This window comes from Citrus sinensis, chromosome 9, assembly GCF_022201045.2.
Source record: "Citrus sinensis cultivar Valencia sweet orange chromosome 9, DVS_A1.0, whole genome shotgun sequence".
Classification (NCBI taxonomy): Eukaryota; Viridiplantae; Streptophyta; class Magnoliopsida; order Sapindales; family Rutaceae; genus Citrus; species Citrus sinensis.
This window is the reverse complement of record NC_068564.1, coordinates 30051979-30072400: the sequence shown is the minus strand read 5'-3', so window position 1 is coordinate 30072400 and position 20422 is coordinate 30051979. Positions and strand designations below refer to the sequence as shown.

The 20422-nt window shown below is 35.7% G+C and overlaps 3 protein-coding genes across 5 annotated transcripts; all 3 read left to right on the top strand.

The window, feature by feature from the left end:
- Positions 1–1566: 1566 nt before the first annotated feature.
- On the top strand, positions 1567–14028 carry LOC102609650 (probable pectinesterase/pectinesterase inhibitor 12). 3 transcript variants are annotated; one of them, XM_006474493.4, is made up of 3 exons: positions 1567–2325; positions 12589–12992; positions 13142–14028. In XM_006474493.4, the coding sequence occupies exons 1-3, from the start codon at positions 1796–1798 to the stop codon at positions 13828–13830; spliced, it is 1623 nt and encodes a 540-aa protein (XP_006474556.2). In that variant the 5' UTR covers positions 1567–1795; the 3' UTR covers positions 13831–14028. The 3 variants fall into 3 exon arrangements, with proteins under 3 accessions (XP_006474556.2, XP_052290186.1, XP_006474557.2); XM_052434226.1 differs by having other exon boundaries at positions 1569–2473; positions 12737–12992; XM_006474494.4 differs by lacking the exon at positions 12589–12992 and adding an exon at positions 2878–3423 and having other exon boundaries at positions 1604–2729; positions 13688–14028.
- On the top strand, positions 5515–8956 carry LOC102624870 (probable pectinesterase/pectinesterase inhibitor 13). Its single transcript, XM_052434227.1, has 3 exons — positions 5515–6742; positions 6832–6992; positions 8553–8956. The coding sequence occupies exons 1-3, from the start codon at positions 6336–6338 to the stop codon at positions 8852–8854; spliced, it is 870 nt and encodes a 289-aa protein (XP_052290187.1). The 5' UTR covers positions 5515–6335; the 3' UTR covers positions 8855–8956.
- A 1630-nt stretch (positions 14029–15658) lies between the features above and the next one.
- On the top strand, positions 15659–18476 carry LOC102609957 (probable pectinesterase/pectinesterase inhibitor 13). The gene is made up of 3 exons (XM_006474495.4): positions 15659–17100; positions 17190–17350; positions 17639–18476. Exons 1-3 carry the CDS (start codon positions 16184–16186, stop codon positions 18328–18330), a joined length of 1770 nt encoding a protein of 589 aa, XP_006474558.1. The 5' UTR covers positions 15659–16183; the 3' UTR covers positions 18331–18476.
- Positions 18477–20422: the final 1946 nt, after the last annotated feature.

Below are 20422 nucleotides of genomic sequence, written 5' to 3'. Positions count from 1 at the left end.
GATAGAGATCATTCGTATTGAAATCTTAAGTTATGAAGATTAGAAAAAGACTCGTCTTAATTAATCAAGCTGTGATTGATGATTTTTCTATTTTGGAATATAAACTTAGGTGGTCAAATCTTGGAAAATTGTTTATTTTACTAATTAAACTATAATTAATCCTAAAACTTGTTAGAAATGTTTTAAATTTAACAATTTTGATTTGGTTGTAATCTATAGATATAAGTTTCTGGGGTCTAAAAAATTATATAGCATTTTGCATGATTTTTCATGTTACGAGCCACGTCAGATTCCAGTTAAGTCCGAAACTCAAGATTCAACAAATGCCAAAATCGGCCAATTTGCTAAAAGGGTTACTTTGAGCTTGGTATAAGCTTGCTTGATAGAATTGAAAGCATGAGCATGATTTGGTGTGTGCAGTCGCGGATCTTATTGTGCGCGACTGTGAGCGTGTCAAATTTTTATTAGAGGATAATTTGAGATGTATTTAGTCGCATGTGACCGCGCTCCCTAGATAGGACCTATTAAGAGTGCTCTTAAACTCCTTTACCCGTCCAAAATTTTGCGGAGAGGCAAAATTTACATCATTGACAAGCCCCCATGGGCCACGGCCCACCATTCGCACAAACCATGAATCGCTCATTAATTTATTTGTTGTTTTTGACCAATGAAATATCTTCCTTGTTGGATGTTGGCATGTTGCTCTCTCATTGTCTACTTCATGTGACTGTGCTAGTTCAATAAAGGGTTCAAACTTCAAAATAAGTATATCATTAAACGTTAAATACTAGATAAATACTAAGTTACATTCAATTACACAACTCTTGTGAATCACATAAATTACGAAATTTATAATTTTGTGTGGTTCACAAGAGTTATGTAATCATTATTTATATAAACATCACAATAATCATTATTTATATATATATAAAAAAAAAGAGTTTCCGATAATTTAATTGAGGTGTAGCTTAATACCCTTAACAACAATCCTTTTGATATTCGAGAGAAGGGTGATAGGGTGTTTAGTAAACACCACTAGCTATCAAGTAAATCCTAAAATAATCAATTGTGCTACAAAAACCAAATTAGAAGTGTTTAATCCTTAAGCATATAAACTGTCAATAACAACATTGATTTATGCCCTTGATCTATTAAATAGTGTTTTAACAAGTAATTTTACGAGTGTTTGAATTAATAGATGGATAAAATTCATTATTTTGATAAAAGTATTGACAATGAGGTTTTCAAACAATTTTATCGTTTAAAATAGTTTAATAAAAAAATAATGAAAGCAACAAAAAAATCATTAAAAAATTTAATATATAATACATGATATGATGTTATTTACTTATTATATGACAGGATTATACTTTTAATGCATTTTAAAATTTCTTCTAATACTGGCCGCTTCTCAAGTACATTCAAAGACTGGCAAGGGCAAACATGGCTATAGAATCTCTCTCTCTCTCTCTCTCACTCTCTCTCTCTCTCTCTAGCCTGCCGTGAAAATTAAAAGAACATACAATATTATGCATCTATGAATTGCTTTTATCCCAAAGCAAATGTAAACAAGTATTTTAGAGACACGGTCAAATAATCATCTGCCAATTTTCAAAAATCACCGACACTAAAATCCATGCAATTCAATATTATAAGCCACACAAAGTCCATGCAACTTTGTTCCCCTCCACCCCCAAAACATTATTTAAGAACAATCAGCGATTAGCCACTCTCTTATCTTCAACATTTTAAATATAGTGAATCAATTCACTCTGCCTTCTTCATATCGGCTGTCATGGCTGCTTCCTCCTTTCTGAAACTCACCTTGCTCCTCTTCACAATCTCCATCTCCATCACAGCTACTCTAAGCACTCCTTCAACAACTTCTCTACACACCAACATATCTTCAATAAGCAATTTTTGCAAAAGCACTCCGCACCCAGATGCTTGTTTTGAGTCATTGAAGCTCTCTATATCAATCAATATCAGTCCAAACATCATCAACTTCTTGCTTCAAACTCTCCAAATGGCCATTTCCGAAGCCGGGAAGGTCACCAATCTATTGGCCGGTGCAGGCAGCTCTAATATTGTCGAGAAACAGAGAGGCACAATCCAAGATTGTAAAGAACTTCACCAAATCACATTATCCGCTTTACAGAAATCTCTCCCGAAAATCCGTGCAGCTCATGATGCTAAAACCTTATCCGATGCAAGAGCATATCTCAGTGCAGCTCTAACAAATAAGAATACTTGTTTAGAGAGCCTTAACTCTGCTTCAGGTTCTTTGAAGCAACCTTTAGTGAACTCTATAACAAGTACTTACAGGTATGTGAGCAACTCCCTGTCAGCACTTCCTAAGCCAGCTACGACAGAAGGCAACAAACACCGTCGCCGCCTAATGGGATTTCCAGAATGGTTGTCAAGAAAAGATCGCCGGATTCTGCAGAGCTCCGATGACGATAATGAGTATGACCTGAGTCAAGTGCTGACTGTGGCTGCCGATGGAACAGGAGATTTCACTACCATCACTGATGCGATAAATTTTGCTCCCAATAACAGCGATGATAGAGTAGTCATCAATATCAAACAAGGGGTTTATGAGGAGAATTTGGAAATTCCAAGCTATAAGACCAACATTTTTCTGCTTGGAGGCGGTAAAGATTCAACTATCATCACCGGAAGCAGAAGTGTGGGCGATGGCTGGACCACTTTCAGATCTGCAACAGTAGGTAATTTTCAAAACACTTTTTAGAGCATCGTGCCTTTTTTCCATTAATATTTGAACTTTAGAGATAAAATGAAAAAATTTCTACTAGTGCTGAAAGTGTCGTTAGCACTAATCTTTAAAATATCTCAATGTAAACTTGTTAATTGCAGCTGTGTCCGGAGACAGGTTTCTGGCTCGGGACCTAACAATTGAGAACAAGGCAGGGCCAGAGAAGTACCAAGCGGTTGCCTTAAGAGTGAATGCAGATTTTGCAGCTTTGTTCAGATGCAGCTTCTCTGGTTACCAAGATACGTTATATGCACACTCATTTCGTCAGTTTTACCGAGAGTGCGACGTATACGGAACCATAGACTACATATTTGGTAACGCTGCAGTGGTTCTCCAGGCATGTAACATCGTATCTAGACTGCCATTACCAGGGCAATTCACAGTCATCACAGCACAATTAAAAGACGACCCGAATGAAAACACTGGAATCTCAATCCAAAATTGTTCAATTTTGGCTACTGAAGATCTGTATGCAAATTCTGCAAGTGTTAAAAGTTACCTAGGCAGGCCCTTGAAGATCTACTCAACAACAGTTTTTCTTGAGTCCTACATTGATGACTTTATTGAGCCAGCCGGGTGGAGCGAGTGGTCAGGTGATCAAGGCTTGGACACATTGTACTACGGAGAGTTCAATAATTACGGTCCAGGTTCCGGGACCGATAATCGGGTCACTTGGCCCGGGTATCATGTCATGGATGAGAATGATGCATATGCTTTTACTGTATCACAGTTAATTGATGGTCAGGAGTGGCTGGATTCAACTTCAATTCCTTACCAAGATGGGATTTAATCACCATCTTTTGTGAAAATTAATTTTTATTTTTATTAAGTTCGAATGTAACTAGAACTCTTGTTTGTATTAGTTTGGTTTCTAAAGTAGATATTTATGAAATTAGGTTGACGTAAGGAAATGATTTGATCTGTCAATGAAAGGCCTATGTATGGTTCTCAAAGTTAATATTTATGAAATTTGGTTGAAGTAAGAAAATGATTTGATCTGTCAATGAAAGGCTTATGGGATAAAATCTTGTGTTAGGTTTGCTTGTTAGTAGCATTTTGTGTGCAAACAAGGAACATGAAGCAGCAAAACCATGTGAAGAATATGGGGGGTTTCTTTTTCTGTCTTTCTTTCTTTTTTATTTTATTTTAAATAGCATATATCATTTAAAGGATCAAATTGGCCGAATTATATCATATACGCAGCATCGAGTTCAAGTGCAATATTGAAGAAAATGCCTAAGACAGTCTAGTTGGCATAATGTTATAATTAAAAATAAAAAGCAGTTTCACACACCAAGGAAACAATTTTATGAGTCTGACTTGTTTGGTTATCTTAGCTTTAATTTGAGGCCTAATTTCTTTTTAATCTTTCGTTTATTTAATGAGTTTTTTTGTCGGTAAGATGCTCAACTTGACTATATATAATTGAGCAGATGATTCTGAATACTGAGATATCAGAATGGAGAACAGATGGTGATAGGCTAACCAAGTCAGGTCTTTTTGTTCTTTTTGATGAAAAAAATGGTTTGTCCTTTTAACGATTTATTCACCGGTGGGATTTGACTCTTGAAGCTTGACGCCATATGGTGTCCTTTTCTACTTGTTTTCAAAAAGATAATCGCGCATAGCTTGTACTTACGGTGTCTAGATTAGCCTATACTATAACCTACTAATTAAAACTATGCTAAAAATACAAATAAATAAATAACTCCAAAACTCTAATGAGTAATGAATGATTGAACACACTTTCGCGTTAAGAGTACCTAACCTAGTTGAAAGCGATATTGTTAATATTCACTTATCACAGTCTGCTAAGTTCGATCCTAGTAAATAATTACTGAAAGTATTAAAAAAAAAAATCAAAAGCGAGGAAAACCCAAGATGTACCATTGAAATTGATCTGATTGGAGAAGCATATTTTAGAGATTACATTTTTAATTAATTTGACTTGGTTATAAAGTAGAATATGAGAGTTTCTATGTCGGAAGAAAATTCTTTTTTTGGTATATTAAACCATCTGGTATTTGAAAACTACATTGGGTCCTGACTAATTTAGAAAATTCTTTACTTGTTACTCTCAATCTATTTGCTAAATTCTCATCATTAATATGCAATCCCAAACTTAATTATGTTTGCATCCCTTTACATCTTATTGATTTGCATTTAAAACTTTCTAATGTGTATGTCCGCCCTTAATTGATTCTTCTTACAAGTACTATATACTAATTTAATAAAATTAAATGTATTGTCACACTCACGAAGTTAATTCAACTCAAAATATTACGTAAAATGACCCATCCTACATACTAAAGTCAATATACTAATTATTGTTAATTAATGTGGAACAAATTTAAGCACTCAACAAAGATGTATCACATCCAACAGGATGCAGAATTTTTCAAATCCCGGTAAATCAAGTCATCTTGGAAAATAACCTTCCGTATTCAAGAGGCAACCGCGTCAACACTTGAAAAAACCAAAGGCCGCCATAAGTGGCCATAAACATGGCTTGTCAAGTGCAGAGCCCCACTAAGCTACAAGGTCCCAGCAGAGAACTCAGATTCAGAATGTGCTTTCACATTTCTGCACGGATGAGTTGGAGGTAACTTCGATCAAAGCACTAGTGACTGAAATTATGCGCAGTCCTATTTGAATTTGTGAAGGGCAACCAAAATATTACAGACCTAGTCTAAAATGAACAAAATCACGCCATATATAGAATCGCACAAATTATGTTACACTACATGTAATTCCACATAGTGTCCCCTCTAATTAATAGCCAATCCTGAATAAATTTGATACTTAATGGTACTTGTTTATATTTAGTTGTGCGGATATAAGAGTGATTTTGCAAAATTTAAAGGCAAGGTAAGGAGGGAAAATCGGTTATAAAGTAGAGATTCTGTATCACCCGTTTCGGACAAGTTCCCCTAACTGACTTTTAAACATAACACCTAAAAATTCTCCTGTCCGTTTCTCTTGTTCTTGGTCTTGCATTTTTTTTTTTAATTTTTCATTTTTTCGTATCGCTCTGCCTTTGCTTTGGATGTTAAGGCAGAGAGATCTCTGCCCGTGTCACAATAATGGTATTTCAAGATTTTGATCATTTATCAGAACGCAGGAAGGCTGAAAGACAACGAACATTTCGAAAGCGAGTAACAATTTCTGCCATTTCTGCATTTGTTCTCATCATTTTGATTGCTGCGGGAGTTTTTGGAGTTGTTTCTCAAGATAATGGCGAGGATTCTTCTAAAACATCACCGTCATCTGGAGACCCGAAAGGGATTTCGCGTGCACAAAAAATGATTTCAACTATATGTGGGAGCACCGCATACAAGAATTCGTGCAATGATACTTTGTCGGCTGCAGCCATCTCAAGGCTTCAATAGCAGCAACTGTTGTTGAGCTTGACAAGGCCATTAAGAAAGTAGAATCCAACGATTTTAATGCCCCAGAAACAGAAGCTGCATTTAAAGTTTGTAAGAAAGTCATAGATGACGCCAAGGAGGAATTGAATCGATGTGTTTCTCAAGTTGGTGGCAAAAAGCGTGATCTTGGGATGCTTGTAGAAAGGGCTGGTGAATTGAACAATTGGCTAAGTGCAGTCATGACTTATCAGCAGACATGCATTGATGGATTTCCTGAAGGAAAAATGAAATCTGACATGGACAAAACCCTGAATGAAACCCAGCAACTCACTAGCAATTCTCTAGCTATGATAAGCCAATTTTCAAAATACTTGTCATCAATCATGAATTTGACGCCCGAAGGAACGGATCATCGCGGCCTTTTGGATTCAAAAGATGGAGTACTACCATCCTGGATGAGCCATCAGGAAAGAAAAATGTTGCAGGATGAAGAAAACAACAAGATAGAACCACACTTGATAGTGGCAAAAGATGGCTCCGGAAACTTTACAACAATATCTGAAGCATTGGCAGCCGCACCTCAAAAATATGAAGGACGGTATGATTAATTATGATATTCAATTGAGCTTCTAACAATGTCAAACAATTCATTTTCGTAATGGTTCGTCCATTTTGAATGCGCTGTAGGTTTGTCATCTATGTTGCCGCAGGAATTTACGAAGAGAGTGTGACTTTGTCAAAGCGTATGGTGAATCTTACAATCATTGGGGAAGGATCTCAGAAGTCCATCATTGTGGGGCGCAAAAGTGTTGCAGACGGAGTCAATATCTATGATTCTGCAACTTTTGGTACGTTAGTTACGTTAACATTTTGGCAACAGGCAGGGGCGCCGGAACGGTGTTGAGACCCGAGTCTAGCCCTGTGAAAAATTTTAATATACTCGCAAACGCACGAATCTAGAAATAGAATAATTGTAACGAGGTCGATCCCACAAGGATTGTTATAAATTGAAAAATCTAATTTAAATCTAAAATTAATATTAATTCTAACTTAGTTGACCAAATTGAGTTACTAAGAAAATTAAACCAATTAAACTAAGGAAGCAATTAAAATAAAGGAGAATTCAATAAGATAAGAATTACCAAGATTTCAGAATCCATCACAATTCAACTAGTAATTATCTAATTATTAATTAATCTCCAATTTTAGAGTGACAACTCGAAATCAATCTGTGTCATCTCATGAATATAACAATTAAGCCCAAGTAATTAAATCTAATGTAGATTCTTTTTCTGCTTAATAGTATGATATCTAAGCACCTCATGTAAACATCTTGAATAACAAAGAGTCAAAGTTTCCCTAAGCACTCTATGTAAACAATTTAATGAAAGACATAAAATAAAAAATAATCATGTATAAGCTTTATAGATCCAAAGATATATTTAATCAAATATTAATCCTAACAATCAATAATGCATGACAAAATTGATGAAAAGATTTTATTAACATCCAATTAATCATGTGAAATAAAAATCATAATCATCAAAGAACATATATATAGGGAATTACTTAAATAAAAAGATAATTATTTCATTGAATAAAGTTTCATCATTAACCTTAGTATAAATAAATTAACTAGACATACTTGAATTAAGAATAACAAAAAAAAAAAAAAAACCGGCCATGAAGAATATTGAACTGTTGATGCCGATTGCTCTCTTCCGGCCTTGCGTCTGCTCTCCTCTGGCGGCTACCCCCCTTTCTAAAATCAAAGTTTGGCTTTTATATTTAGTCTTCAAATGGGCCCATCGACTTTTCCAACTCTTAAGCCAAAGGCCAAGCCTTTTAATTTGCTTTGGCTTCACTCACGTGCACTCTTTAATTTGGCTAATATTTCTCATGTCCTTTAGCTAGTAATTCGGCCAATCAATTTAATTGTTTCTTCTTCTTCTTTCGACTTTATCACCACGGCAGCGAGCATCAACAATCTTCAACTCTCTCTAGCTTTGATCCCTTTAAGCACAAATTATTCCCAATCTTCAATTTATTACCCTATTCAATAAAATAATTTAATTAATTAAAAATAACAAATAAAAATAACTAATAATTATATAATTAAAGATAAAATATATATATTAATTATGCCCATCACCCTGCAAGTCCATAAAACATTAGAGAATGGGTTTGTTTTATGTCAAGGGTCCTAATCGAACTTTAGCTGATATTCAGTGTAAATCTTACGTTTTAGTTGTGTGGTCTCTCCAAATTTGTAGTTCTTACGTTTTAGTTGTGTGGTCTCTCCAAATTTGTAGTTCTTCTCCATCATAACCGATATCCAAAATACTGGTTCCATCACTAGCACTAGGATCTATTTTACGAACTTGCTTAATTGTTGATTGCTTTTGCAGTGGCTATCGGAGACGGGTTATTTGCTAAATCAATGGGATTCAGAAACATTGCGGGTCCAGAAAAGGGTAAGGCAGTGGCTGCTAGAGTCCAATCCGACCGTGCAACATTTCACAACTGCCGCTTTGAGGGCTACCAAAACGCAGTGTGGGTGCAAACTCACCGCCAATTCTACAGGAGTTGCTTAATTACAGACACAGTCGATTTCATATTTGGCGATGCGGCAGCTATCTTTCAGAATTGCCAGATAATGGTTAGAAAACCCCTGGACGTGTGCAATGATTCTTGTATTCAGAATCAATAGAATTAACATAGACTCGTTTACACAGTGAAATTATTCTGGTAGCCGCCATCACTATCTCATTTTTGAACGACATTAAATACTCTCAGGACTGACAATGTTCAGTAGGTGACCAAAAATTTTACACTCTTAATTCTTGATTAAAGAGTTCTTTGTTTGGATTATAATCACAGTAGTGCTTTTGGTCCTTTTGTTATTTAAATCAAAAGAATAATTAATTGTACAATTACGCGTGGTCGGGTAAAGAAGACGGATATATGTGGATAAAGCAAGTGTGTAAATAAATGTAGAAAGAATCTGAACATGCGAGAATTTGGCAGTTGCCAGGACAAAAGATGCAGCGCAAAACGACTTTGTCTCGTGAATTTTCAGAAGAAGGGCCAAGTTGCCACTGAGAGATTTTAAAAATAATTACTCACAACTCACTCTTTGGTTTTATTTGATTTTGCGTTATTGAAAAAAATGAAGGAAAAAGTGAAAGTTATCCATTAGCTACAACTTGCAAATTGACGCCGAAAAAAATAATAACAATGATAATAATAGTAATAAAGTTACTTGGAGGGAAAAAAAATGATTTACAACTATTTTCTCAGAACAATTCTACACGCCGCAAAAAATATTTTTCAAAATACATTGAAATGAGATGATCGTATCCATTATGGGAATGATCGAGGACGAAATTTTTATTTGGACATGAGTTTGGCCTTAAATGAATTTCAATTTGTGATTTATATATTGATTTTAAGGTTTCGTTGACCCATCATGTTTCCTTCTTGGTTGGCACTCTAGATTCACATACACGGCTTCACCTCGTGCGTGATTGAATAATGCTTCATACATAGATACGACAACTTGTATGTATTTCCACAGCAATCTTTATAATCTGTCAATGACATTCAAACAATAATTCAAAGCAAGCTGGAGATCATTCATGTGATCTTAATTTTAAGTAATTGAATATCAGCAAAGACTCGTTTTCTGATTTGGGATTGATGATTTTTCGATATGGAATTTGAATGTATGTTGTCAGATCTTGGAAAATCCTTTAGTTTATTAATTGAATTAGAGTTCATCCTAAAACATGTAAAGAAATGTGTTGAAATTTAATTAAGTATTATTTATCAGCATTATCAATTAAAAAAGAAACTTATTATTTATTAGCATCACCAGTTCTCATGAATCATGATGTTGATTTTCAATTGGCACTCTAGAAGAATTTTGGTTTTTAAACACAAGAAATTAAGTTGAAGAAATAAAACTATTTTTATGATTGCATGTAGCAATATTCTTTTGACTTTTATACACAGATGTTTGATTTTCCTACTACAATCTTTATACTTTAGTCTTCGGCATTCCCTCGAATAATTTACTTTAACAAGAAGTGAGATAGAGATCATTCGTATTGAAATCTTAAGTTATGAAGATTAGAAAAAGACTCGTCTTAATTAATCAAGCTGTGATTGATGATTTTTCTATTTTGGAATATAAACTTAGGTGGTCAAATCTTCGAAAATTGTTTATTTTACTAATTAAACTATAATTAATGCTAAAACTTGTTAGAAATGTTTTAAATTTAACAATTTTGATTTGGTTGTAATCTATAGATATAAGTTTCTGGGGTCTAAAAAATTATATAGCATTTTGCATGATTTTCCATGTTACCAGCCACATCAGATTCCAGTTAAGTCCAAAAGTCAAGATTCAACAAATGCCAAAATCGGCCAAATTGCTAAATGGATTACTTTGAGCTTGGTCTAAGCTTGCTTGATAGAATTGAAAGCATGAGCATGATTTGGTGTGTGCAGCAGTCGCGGATCTTATTGTGCGCGACTGTGAGCGTGTCAAATTTTTATTAGAGGATAATTTGAGATGTATTTAGTCGCATGTGACCGCGCTCCCTAGATAGGACCTACTAAGAGTACCCTTTTTTTTTAGAAGTACTAAGAGTACTCTTAAACTCCTTTACCCGTCTTTTGCGGAGAGGCAAAATTTACATCATTGACAAGCCCCCATGGGCCACGGCCCACCATTCGCACAAACCATGAATCGCTCATTAATTTATTTGTTGTTTTTGAACAATGAAATATCTTCCTTGTTGGATGTTGGCATGTTGCTCTCTCTGCTTCATGTGACTGTGCTAGTTCAATAAAGGGTTCAAACTTCAAAATAAATATATCAATAAACGTTATATACTAGACAAATGCTAAGTTAACTTACACAACTCTTGTGAACCATATAAATTACGAAATTCATAGTTTTGTATGGTTCAGAAAAGTTATGTAATCATTATTTATATAAACATCACAATAATACTATCCATATAAACATCACAATAATCATTATTTATATATATAAAAAAAGAGTTTCTAATAACACAATTGAGGTGTAGCTTAATACCGTTAACAACAAATCCTTTTCACATTCGAGAGAAGGGTGATAGGGTGTTTAGTAAACACCACTAGATGTCAAGTAAATCTTAAAATAATCAATTGTGCTACAAAAACCAAATTATAAGTGTTTAATCCTTAAGCATATAAACTGTCAATAACAACATTGATTTATGCCCTTGATCTATTAAATATTGTTTTAACAAGTAATTTTACGAGTGTTTGAATTAATAGATGGATAAAATTCATTATTTTGAATCTTTGATAACAGTATTGACATTGAGGGTTTCAATCAATTTTATCGTTTAAAATAGTTTAACAAAAAAAATGAAAGCAGGAAAAAAATCATAAAAAAATTTAATATATAATATATGATATAATGTTATTTACTTATTATATAAGGGGCAATATACTTTTAATGCATTCTAAAATTTCTTCCAACACTGGCCGCTTCTCAAGTACATTCAAAGACTGGCAAGGGCAAACATGGCTATAGAATCTCTCTCTCTCTCTCTCTCTAGCCTGCCGTGAAAATTAAAAGAACATACAATATTATGCATCTATGAATTGCTTTTATCCCAAAGCAAATGTAAACAAGTATTTTAGAGACACGGTCAAATAATCATCTCCCAATTTTCAAAGATCACCGTCACTAAAATCCACGCAATTCAATATTATAAGTCACACAAACTCCATGCAATTTTGTTCCCCTCCACCCCCAAAACATTATTTAAGAACAATCAGCGATTAGCCACTCTCTTATCTTCAACATTTTAAACATAGTGAATCAATTCACTCTGCCTTCTTCATATCGGCTGTCATGGCTGCTTCCTCCTTTCTGAAACTCACCTTTCTCCTCTTCACAATCTCCATCTCCATCACAGCTACTCTAAGCACTCCTTCAACAACTTCTCTACACACCAACATATCTTCAATAAGCAATTTTTGCAAAAGCACTCCGCACCCAGATGCTTGTTTTGAGTCATTGAAGCTCTCTATATCAATCAATATCAGTCCAAACATCATCAACTTCTTGCTTCAAACTCTCCAAATGGCCATATCCGAAGCCGGGAAGGTCACCAATCTATTGTCCGGTGCAGGCAGCTCTAATATTGTCGAGAAACAGAGAGGCACAATCCAAGATTGTAAAGAACTTCACCAAATCACATTATCCGCTTTACAGAAATCTCTCCCGAAAATCCGTGCAGCTCATGGTGCTAAAACCTTATCCGATGCAAGAGCATATCTCAGTGCAGCTCTAACAAATAAGAATACTTGTTTAGAGAGCCTTAACTCTGCTTCAGGTTATTTGAAGCAACCTTTAGTGAACTCTATAACAAGTACTTACAGGTATGTGAGCAACTCCCTGTCAGCACTTCCAAAGCCAGCGACGACAGAAGGCAACAAACACCGCCGCCGCCTAATGGGATTTCCAGAATGGTTTTCAAGAAAAGATCGCCGGATTCTGCAGAGCTCCGATGACGATAATGAGTATGACCAGAGTCAAGTGCTGACCGTGGCTGCCGATGGAACGGGAGATTTCACTACCATCACTGATGCGATAAATTTTGCTCCCAATAACAGCGATGATAGAGTAATCATCAATATTAAACAAGGGGTTTATGAGGAGAATTTGGAAATTCCAAGCTATAAGACCAACATTTTTCTGCGTGGAGGCGGTAAAGAGTCAACTATCATCACCGGAAGCAGAAGTGTGGGCGATGGCTGGACCACTTTCAGATCTGCAACAGTAGGTAATTTTCAAAACACTTTTTAGAGCATCGTGCCTTTTTGTCCATTAATATTTGAACTTTAGAGATAAAATGAAAAAATTTCTACTAGTGCTGAAAGTGTCGTTAGCACTAATCTTTAAAATATCTCAATGTAAACTTGTTAATTGCAGCTGTGTCCGGAGACGGGTTTCTGGCACGGGACCTAACAATTGAGAACAAGGCAGGGCCAGAGAAGCACCAAGCGGTTGCCTTAAGAGTGAATGCAGATTTTGCAGCTTTGTTCAGATGCAGCTTCTCTGGTTACCAGGATACGTTATATGTACACTCATTTCGTCAGTTTTATCGAGAGTGTGACGTATACGGAACCATAGACTACATATTTGGTAACGCTGCAGTGGTTCTCCAGGCATGTAACATTGTATCTAGAATGCCATTGCCAGGGCAATTCACAGTCATCACAGCACAATCAAAAGACGACCCAAATGAAAACACTGGAATCTCAATCCAAAATTGTTCAATTTTGGCTACTGAAGATCTGTATGCAAATTCTGCAAGTGTTAAAAGTTACCTAGGCAGGCCCTGGAGGATCTACTCAACCACAGTTTTTCTTGAGTCCTACATTGATGACTTTATTGAGACAGCCGGGTGGACCGAGTGGTCAGGTGATCAAGGCTTGGACACATTGTACTACGGAGAGTTCAATAATTATGGTCCAGGTTCCGGGACCGATAATCGGGTCACTTGGCCCGGGTATCATGTCATGGATGAGAATGATGCATATGATTTTACGGTATCACAGTTAATTAATGGTCAGGAGTGGCTGGATTCAACTTCAATTCCTTACCAAGATGGGATTTAATCACCATCTTTTGTGAAAATTAATTTTTATTTTTATTAAGTTCGAATGTAACTAGAACTCTTGTTTGTATTAGTTTGGTTTCTAAAGTAGATATTTATGAAATTAGGTTGACGTAAGGAAATGATTTGATCTGTCAATGAAAGGCCTATGTATGGTTCTCAAAGTTAATATTTATGAAATTTGGTTGAAGTAAGAAAATGATTTGATCTGTCAATGAAAGGCTTATGGGATAAAATCTTGTGTTAGGTTTGCTTGTTAGTAGCATTTTGTGTGCAAACAAGGAACATGAAGCAGCAAAACCATGTGAAGAATATGGGGGGTTTCTTTTTCTGTCTTTCTTTCTTTTTTATTTTATTTTAAATAGCATATATCATTTAAAGGATCAAATTGGCCGAATTATATCATATACGCAGCATCGAGTTCAAGTGCAATATTGAAGAAAATGCCTAAGACAGTCTAGTTGGCATAATGTTATAATTAAAAATAAAAAGCAGTTTCACACACCAAGGAAACAATTTTATGAGTCTGACTTGTTTGGTTATCTTAGCTTTAATTTGAGGCCTAATTTCTTTTTAATCCCTCTTTATTTAATGAGTTTTTTGGTCGGTAAGATGCTCAACTTGACTATATAATTGAGCACATGAATACAGAACTATCAGAATGGAGAACAGATGGTGATTGGCTAACCAAGTCAGGTCTTTTTGTTCTTTTTGATGGAAAAAATGGTTTGTCCTTTAACAATTTATTCACCGGTGGGATTTGACTCTTGAAGCTTGACGCCATATGGTGTCCTTTTCTACTTGTTTTCAAAAAGATAATTGCGCATAGCTTGTACTTACTGTGTCTAGATTAGCCTTTACTATAACCTACTAATTAAAACTATGCTAAAAATATAAATAAATAAATAACTCCAAAACTCTAATGAATGATTGAACACACTTTTGCATTAAGAGTACCTAAACTAGTCGAAAGCGATATTGTTAATATTCACTTATTACAGTCTGTTAAGTTAGATCCTAATAAATAATTACTGAAAGTATTAAAAAAAAATTCAAAAGCGAGGAAAACCCAAGATGTACCATTGAAATTGATCTGATTGGAGAAGGATATCTTAGAAATTACATTTTTAATTAATTTGACTTGGTTATAAAGTAGCATATGAGAGTTTCTATGTCGGAAGAAAATTCTTTTTTTGTTATATTAAACCATATGATAATTGAATACTACATTAGGTCCTGACTAATTTAGAAAATTCTTTATTTGTTACTCTCAATCTATTTGCTAAATTCTCATCATTAGTATGCAGTCCCAAACTTAATTATATTTGCATCCCTTTGCATCTTATTGATTTGCATTTAAAACTTTCTAATGTGTATGTCCGCCCTTAATTGATTCTTCTTACAAGTGCTATATACTAATTTAATATTACGTAAAATGACCCATCCTATATACTAAAGTCAATATACTAATTATTTTTAGGCTGGCGCTACGTTACGTTTAACGTAACGTAAGCCTCACACAGCAATAATTGTGGGTCCCACCACGCAAACTGTTGCTGTGTGTGGGACGTACGTTACGTTAAACGTAGCAGGACCCTTATTTTTAATCAATGTGGAACAAATTTGAGCACTCAACAAAGATGTATCACATCCAACAGGATGCAGAATTTTTCAAATCCCGGTAAATCAAGTCATCTTGGAAAATAATCTTCCGTATTCAAGAGGCAACCGCGTCAACGCTGCAAAAAACCAAAGGCCACCATAAGTGACCATAAACAAGGCTTGTGAAGTGCAGAGGCCCACTACGCTACAAGGTCCCAGCAGAGAACTCAGATTCAGAATGTGCTTTCACATTTCTGCACGGGTGAGTTGGAGGTAACTTCGATCAAAGCACTAGTGACTGAAATTATGCGCAGTCCTATTTGAATTTGTGAAGGGCAACCAAAATATTACAGACCTAGTCTAAAATGAACAAAATCACGCCATATATAGAATCGCACAAATTATGTTACACTACATGTAATTCCACATAGTGTCCCCTCTAATTAATAGCCAATCCTGAATAAATTTGATACTTAATGGTACTTGTTTATATTTAGTTGTGCGGATTTAAGAGTGATTTTGCGAAATTTAAAGGCAAGGTAAGGAGGGAAAATCGGTTATAAAGGAGAGATTCTGTGTCACCCGTTTCGGACAAGTTCCTTAACTGACTTTTAAACATAACACCTGAAAATTCTCCTGTCCGTTTCTCTTGTTCTTGGTCTTGCATTTTTTTTTTAATTTTTCATTTTTTCGTGTCGCTCTGCCTTTGCTTTGGATGTTAAGGCAGAGAGATCTCTGCCCGTGTCACAATAATGGTATTTCAAGATTTTGATCATTTATCAGAACGCAGGAAGGCTGAAAGACAACGAAAATTTCGAAAGCGAGTAACAATTTCTGCCATTTCTGCATTTGTTCTCATCATTTTGATTGCTGCGGGAGTTTTTGGAGTTGTTTCTCAAGATAATGGGGAGGATTCTTCTAAAACATCACCGTCATCTGGAGACCCGAAAGGGATTTCGCGTGCACAAAAAATGATTTCAACTATATGTGGGAGCACTGCATACAAGAATTCGTGCAGTGATACTTTGTCGGCTGCAGCCGAAAAGGACCCTTCGATTGATGAACCCAGAGAATTTCTCAAGGCTTCAATAGCAGCAACTGTTGTTGAGCTTGATAAGGCCATTAAGAAAGTAGAATCCAACGATTTTAATGCCCCAGAAACAGAAGCTGCATTTAAAGTTTGTAAGAAAGTCATAGATGACGCCAAGGAGGAATTGAATCGATGTGTTTCTCAAGTTGGTGGCAAAAAGCGTGATCTTGGGATGCTTGTAGAAAGGGCTGGTGAATTGAACAATTGGCTAAGTGCAGTCATGACTTATCAACAGACATGCATTGATGGATTTCCTGAAGGAAAAATGAAATCTGACATGGACAAAACCCTGAATGAAACCCAGCAACTCACTAGCAATTCTCTAGCTATGTTAAGCCAATTTTCAAAATACTTGTCATCAATCATGAATTTGACGCCCGAAGGAACGGATCATCGCGGCCTTTTGGATTCAAAGGATGGAGTACTACCATCCTGGATGAGCCATCAGGAAAGAAAAATGTTGCAGGATGAAGAAAACAACAAGATAGAACCACACTTGATAGTGGCAAAAGATGGCTCCGGAAACTTTACAACAATATCTGAAGCATTGGCAGCCGTACCTCAAAAATATGAAGGACGGTATGATTAATTATGATATTCAATTGAGCTTCTAACAATGTCAAACAATTCATTTTCGTAACGGTTCGTCCATTTTGAATGCGCTGTAGGTTTGTCATCTATGTTGCCGCAGGAATTTACGAAGAGAGTGTGACTGTGTCAAAGCGTATCGTGAATCTTACAATCCTTGGGGAAGGATCTCAGAAGTCCATCATTGTGGGGCGCAAAAGTGTTGCAGACGGAGTCAATATCTATGATACTGCAACTTTTGGTACGTTAGTTACATTAACATTTTGGCACCAGGCAGGGGCGCCGGAACTGTGTTGAGACCCGAGTCTAGGCCCTGCAAGTCCATAATGCATTAGAGAAGGGGTTTGTTTTATGTCAAGGGACCTAATCGAACTTTAGCTGATATTCAGTGTAAATCTTACGTTTTAGTTGTGTGGTCTCTCCAAATTTGTAGTTCTTCTCCATCATAACCGATATCCAAAATACTGGTTCCATCACTAGCACTAGGATCTATTTTACGAACTTGCTTAATTGTTGATTGCTTTTGCAGTGGCTATCGGAGACGGGTTATTTGCTAAATCAATGGGATTCAGAAACATTGCGGGTCCAGAAAAGGGTAAGGCAGTGGCTGCTAGAGTCCAATCCGACCGTGCAACATTTCACAACTGCCGCTTTGAGGGCTACCAAAACGCAGTGTGGGTGCAAACTCACCGCCAATTCTACAGGAGTTGCTTAATTACAGGCACAGTCGATTTCATATTTGGCGATGCGGCAGCTATCTTTCAGAATTGCCAGATAATGGTTAGAAAGCCCCTGGACGGCCAAGAAAACACTGTTACAGCACAAAGTAGGATTGACAAATTTCAAACCACAGGAATTGTGCTACAGAATTGTGAAATTGCACCCGACGAGTCACTCGAACCTGTCAAGAAGAGTTTCAGGACTTATCTTGGCAGGCCCTCAAAGGAATACTCAAGAACAATCATTATGGATTCGACACTCGAGGATTTCATTCATCCTGAGGGATGGTTGGCATTAAAAGGAAATTATGGACTCAAAACATTATATTATGCAGAATTCAACAATAAAGGACCTGGAGCCAGTACGAAAGGCAGAGTCAAGTGGCCTGGATACAAAACCATTGTTAAGGAAGAGGCCATCAAATACACTGTACGCCCTTTCTTACAAGGAGATAATTGGATCAACAAAACAGGTGCTCCTGTTCACTTTGGCTTATTCTGAAAAATTCTTTAGAGACTCAATTTCTCTCAAATTGCTAGTGTATCTCAAGAAGAATGGCTATAAATGCAATGAAGATTCAATTTGTGTGTGGGTATTTTGTGCGAGGATTGGCACAAAATTTCAACCCGCCAAAATACTCACTCATTTACTTAATAGACTTATTATTTAAATTTAAAATTTAAATTTTACCCTATTCACGACTCCAATGCCTAATATTCTTTTACTAAACTAGATTTTAATAATAACATTATTTTACTAAATAAACTCAATTTAGCTATTTACACACACATTAGTTAAATGTGTAGAGGTATATTTTGCAAAAGCACGACATTTTTCCGCGAAGGAGAATTGCCCTTAATTCTTCTCTGCCTCAGAACCACCTTGCTCACTTGTGTTGCTGAAAAGTTGGATGAATTGCCAGTTTAATTTATTGATGCACAATTGGCATAATAATAATTCAATTCTTTTATATCTATAGGGAAGTAGAGAGTAGTTTTTTTGTTTGAAATTTTAAAATACGGGATAGTTTAAAAAACTTTAAAATTATAAAATTTAGTAGTATTATAAAATTAAAATTTAAAATTGCATGGTTTTAAAATTTTTACCTTCTTGCCCTTTAAAATCCTAAATTAAAAAATTTCCTATATATACATATATAAAGTTCACGCATTTCTATGTAATTGGAGGTCGAATAGGGTTGACCTTAGGGATAGCAAACAGCGGGCCTGGGCCGGGCTTTTTCAAGCCCATGTCCAGACCCTCTGTCAGCTAGGGGTACGGGCTTGGGCCAGGCCGGGCTCGACCCGGGCTTGGGCTTTATTTATTTTAAAAATTTTAAATTATTGTAAATTTGAAATAAATTAATGATCAACAAGTTATTACAATCATAGATAAATTAAAGAAAATGAATATTTCAAATTAAAATAATAAATAAAGCAAATAAAAACTCATAACTTTATTTTTCTTTAATACTGGATTTTCAAACGCTCTCTTAATTAATTGACACAAAAGAGAGAATTTAATATCATAATTTTAGTTTTTTTGAATCATAATTGATTTGTAAGTTAAGAATTTAAGTTTTCTTTTTTATTTTTAAATTACTTTTCAATTTTAATTATATTATTGTAATTTATAAAATTATTTTTTTATAAAGTAGTGGCCTTTGGTTTTGTCCGGGATTTTTTTCTTGGGCCCTTGTCCAGACCCTCATGGGTGAGGGCCGGGCCTAAGCCCGCGGGCTTGGGCCAGCCCAGGCTTTTTTCCATCCCTAGTTGACCTGGCCAACAATTTTTGAAACTTTGTGCTGAGGATTAAAAAACTTGGGCCTGAGCCAGAACTGCTGAACGCGCCGAATGGTGGCATTAGGCCCAAAAATAAATGATTTTATTTAAACAATTCTTTCCGTTGGACCAAGTAAAGATAGCAATGTAATAAGTGACAATTAAATGATCCAGCCGGTGGTCAAGGTTCAACCATATTTGTTTATTGTACAGAATTTATTAGAGTTTCTTAGCAGGCTCTGACCTGGACTTTTCTGTAGAAAATTGTAGTTTAATTTTTGTACCATTTTGATTCTCGTGACCCATTCATGCATATGGTTTAATTTGCTGCAAAATGTTAGCATATGGTCTCTGCGAAGAAAGATAACAACTAAATGCCAAGAACCAGCAACACGTATCATCTGACACAAAGAGATACAAGTCAAGACCCTTATAATGGCCGTGCAAGATCACAAAAGTGCCTCTCAGAAAATCACTTTTAATACATTCTACAAAACACAAGAATATAATGGCTTTATGGAAAGTTTTCAACGCAACTATGGCAAATTTTTTGTTGATGAGTTTCTTTTACGTTATGGGTTCATCTTCAATAAGGCTAGCAGATCACGAACAAGATTTTGTTGCTGCTGCATGCAACAATACCCTTTACGTTCAAATACGCGAATCATCATTGAGATCGATCCTCGAAGTGAACCATCGGATTTCAGAGCTGACATTGCCCCAAACCAAAGTCTTTCCACCCTAGCTTACATAAATATTTTGAAGTCCAATGCTAGTAATTACTCAAAATACAAGTATGAATGCTTGGTTGA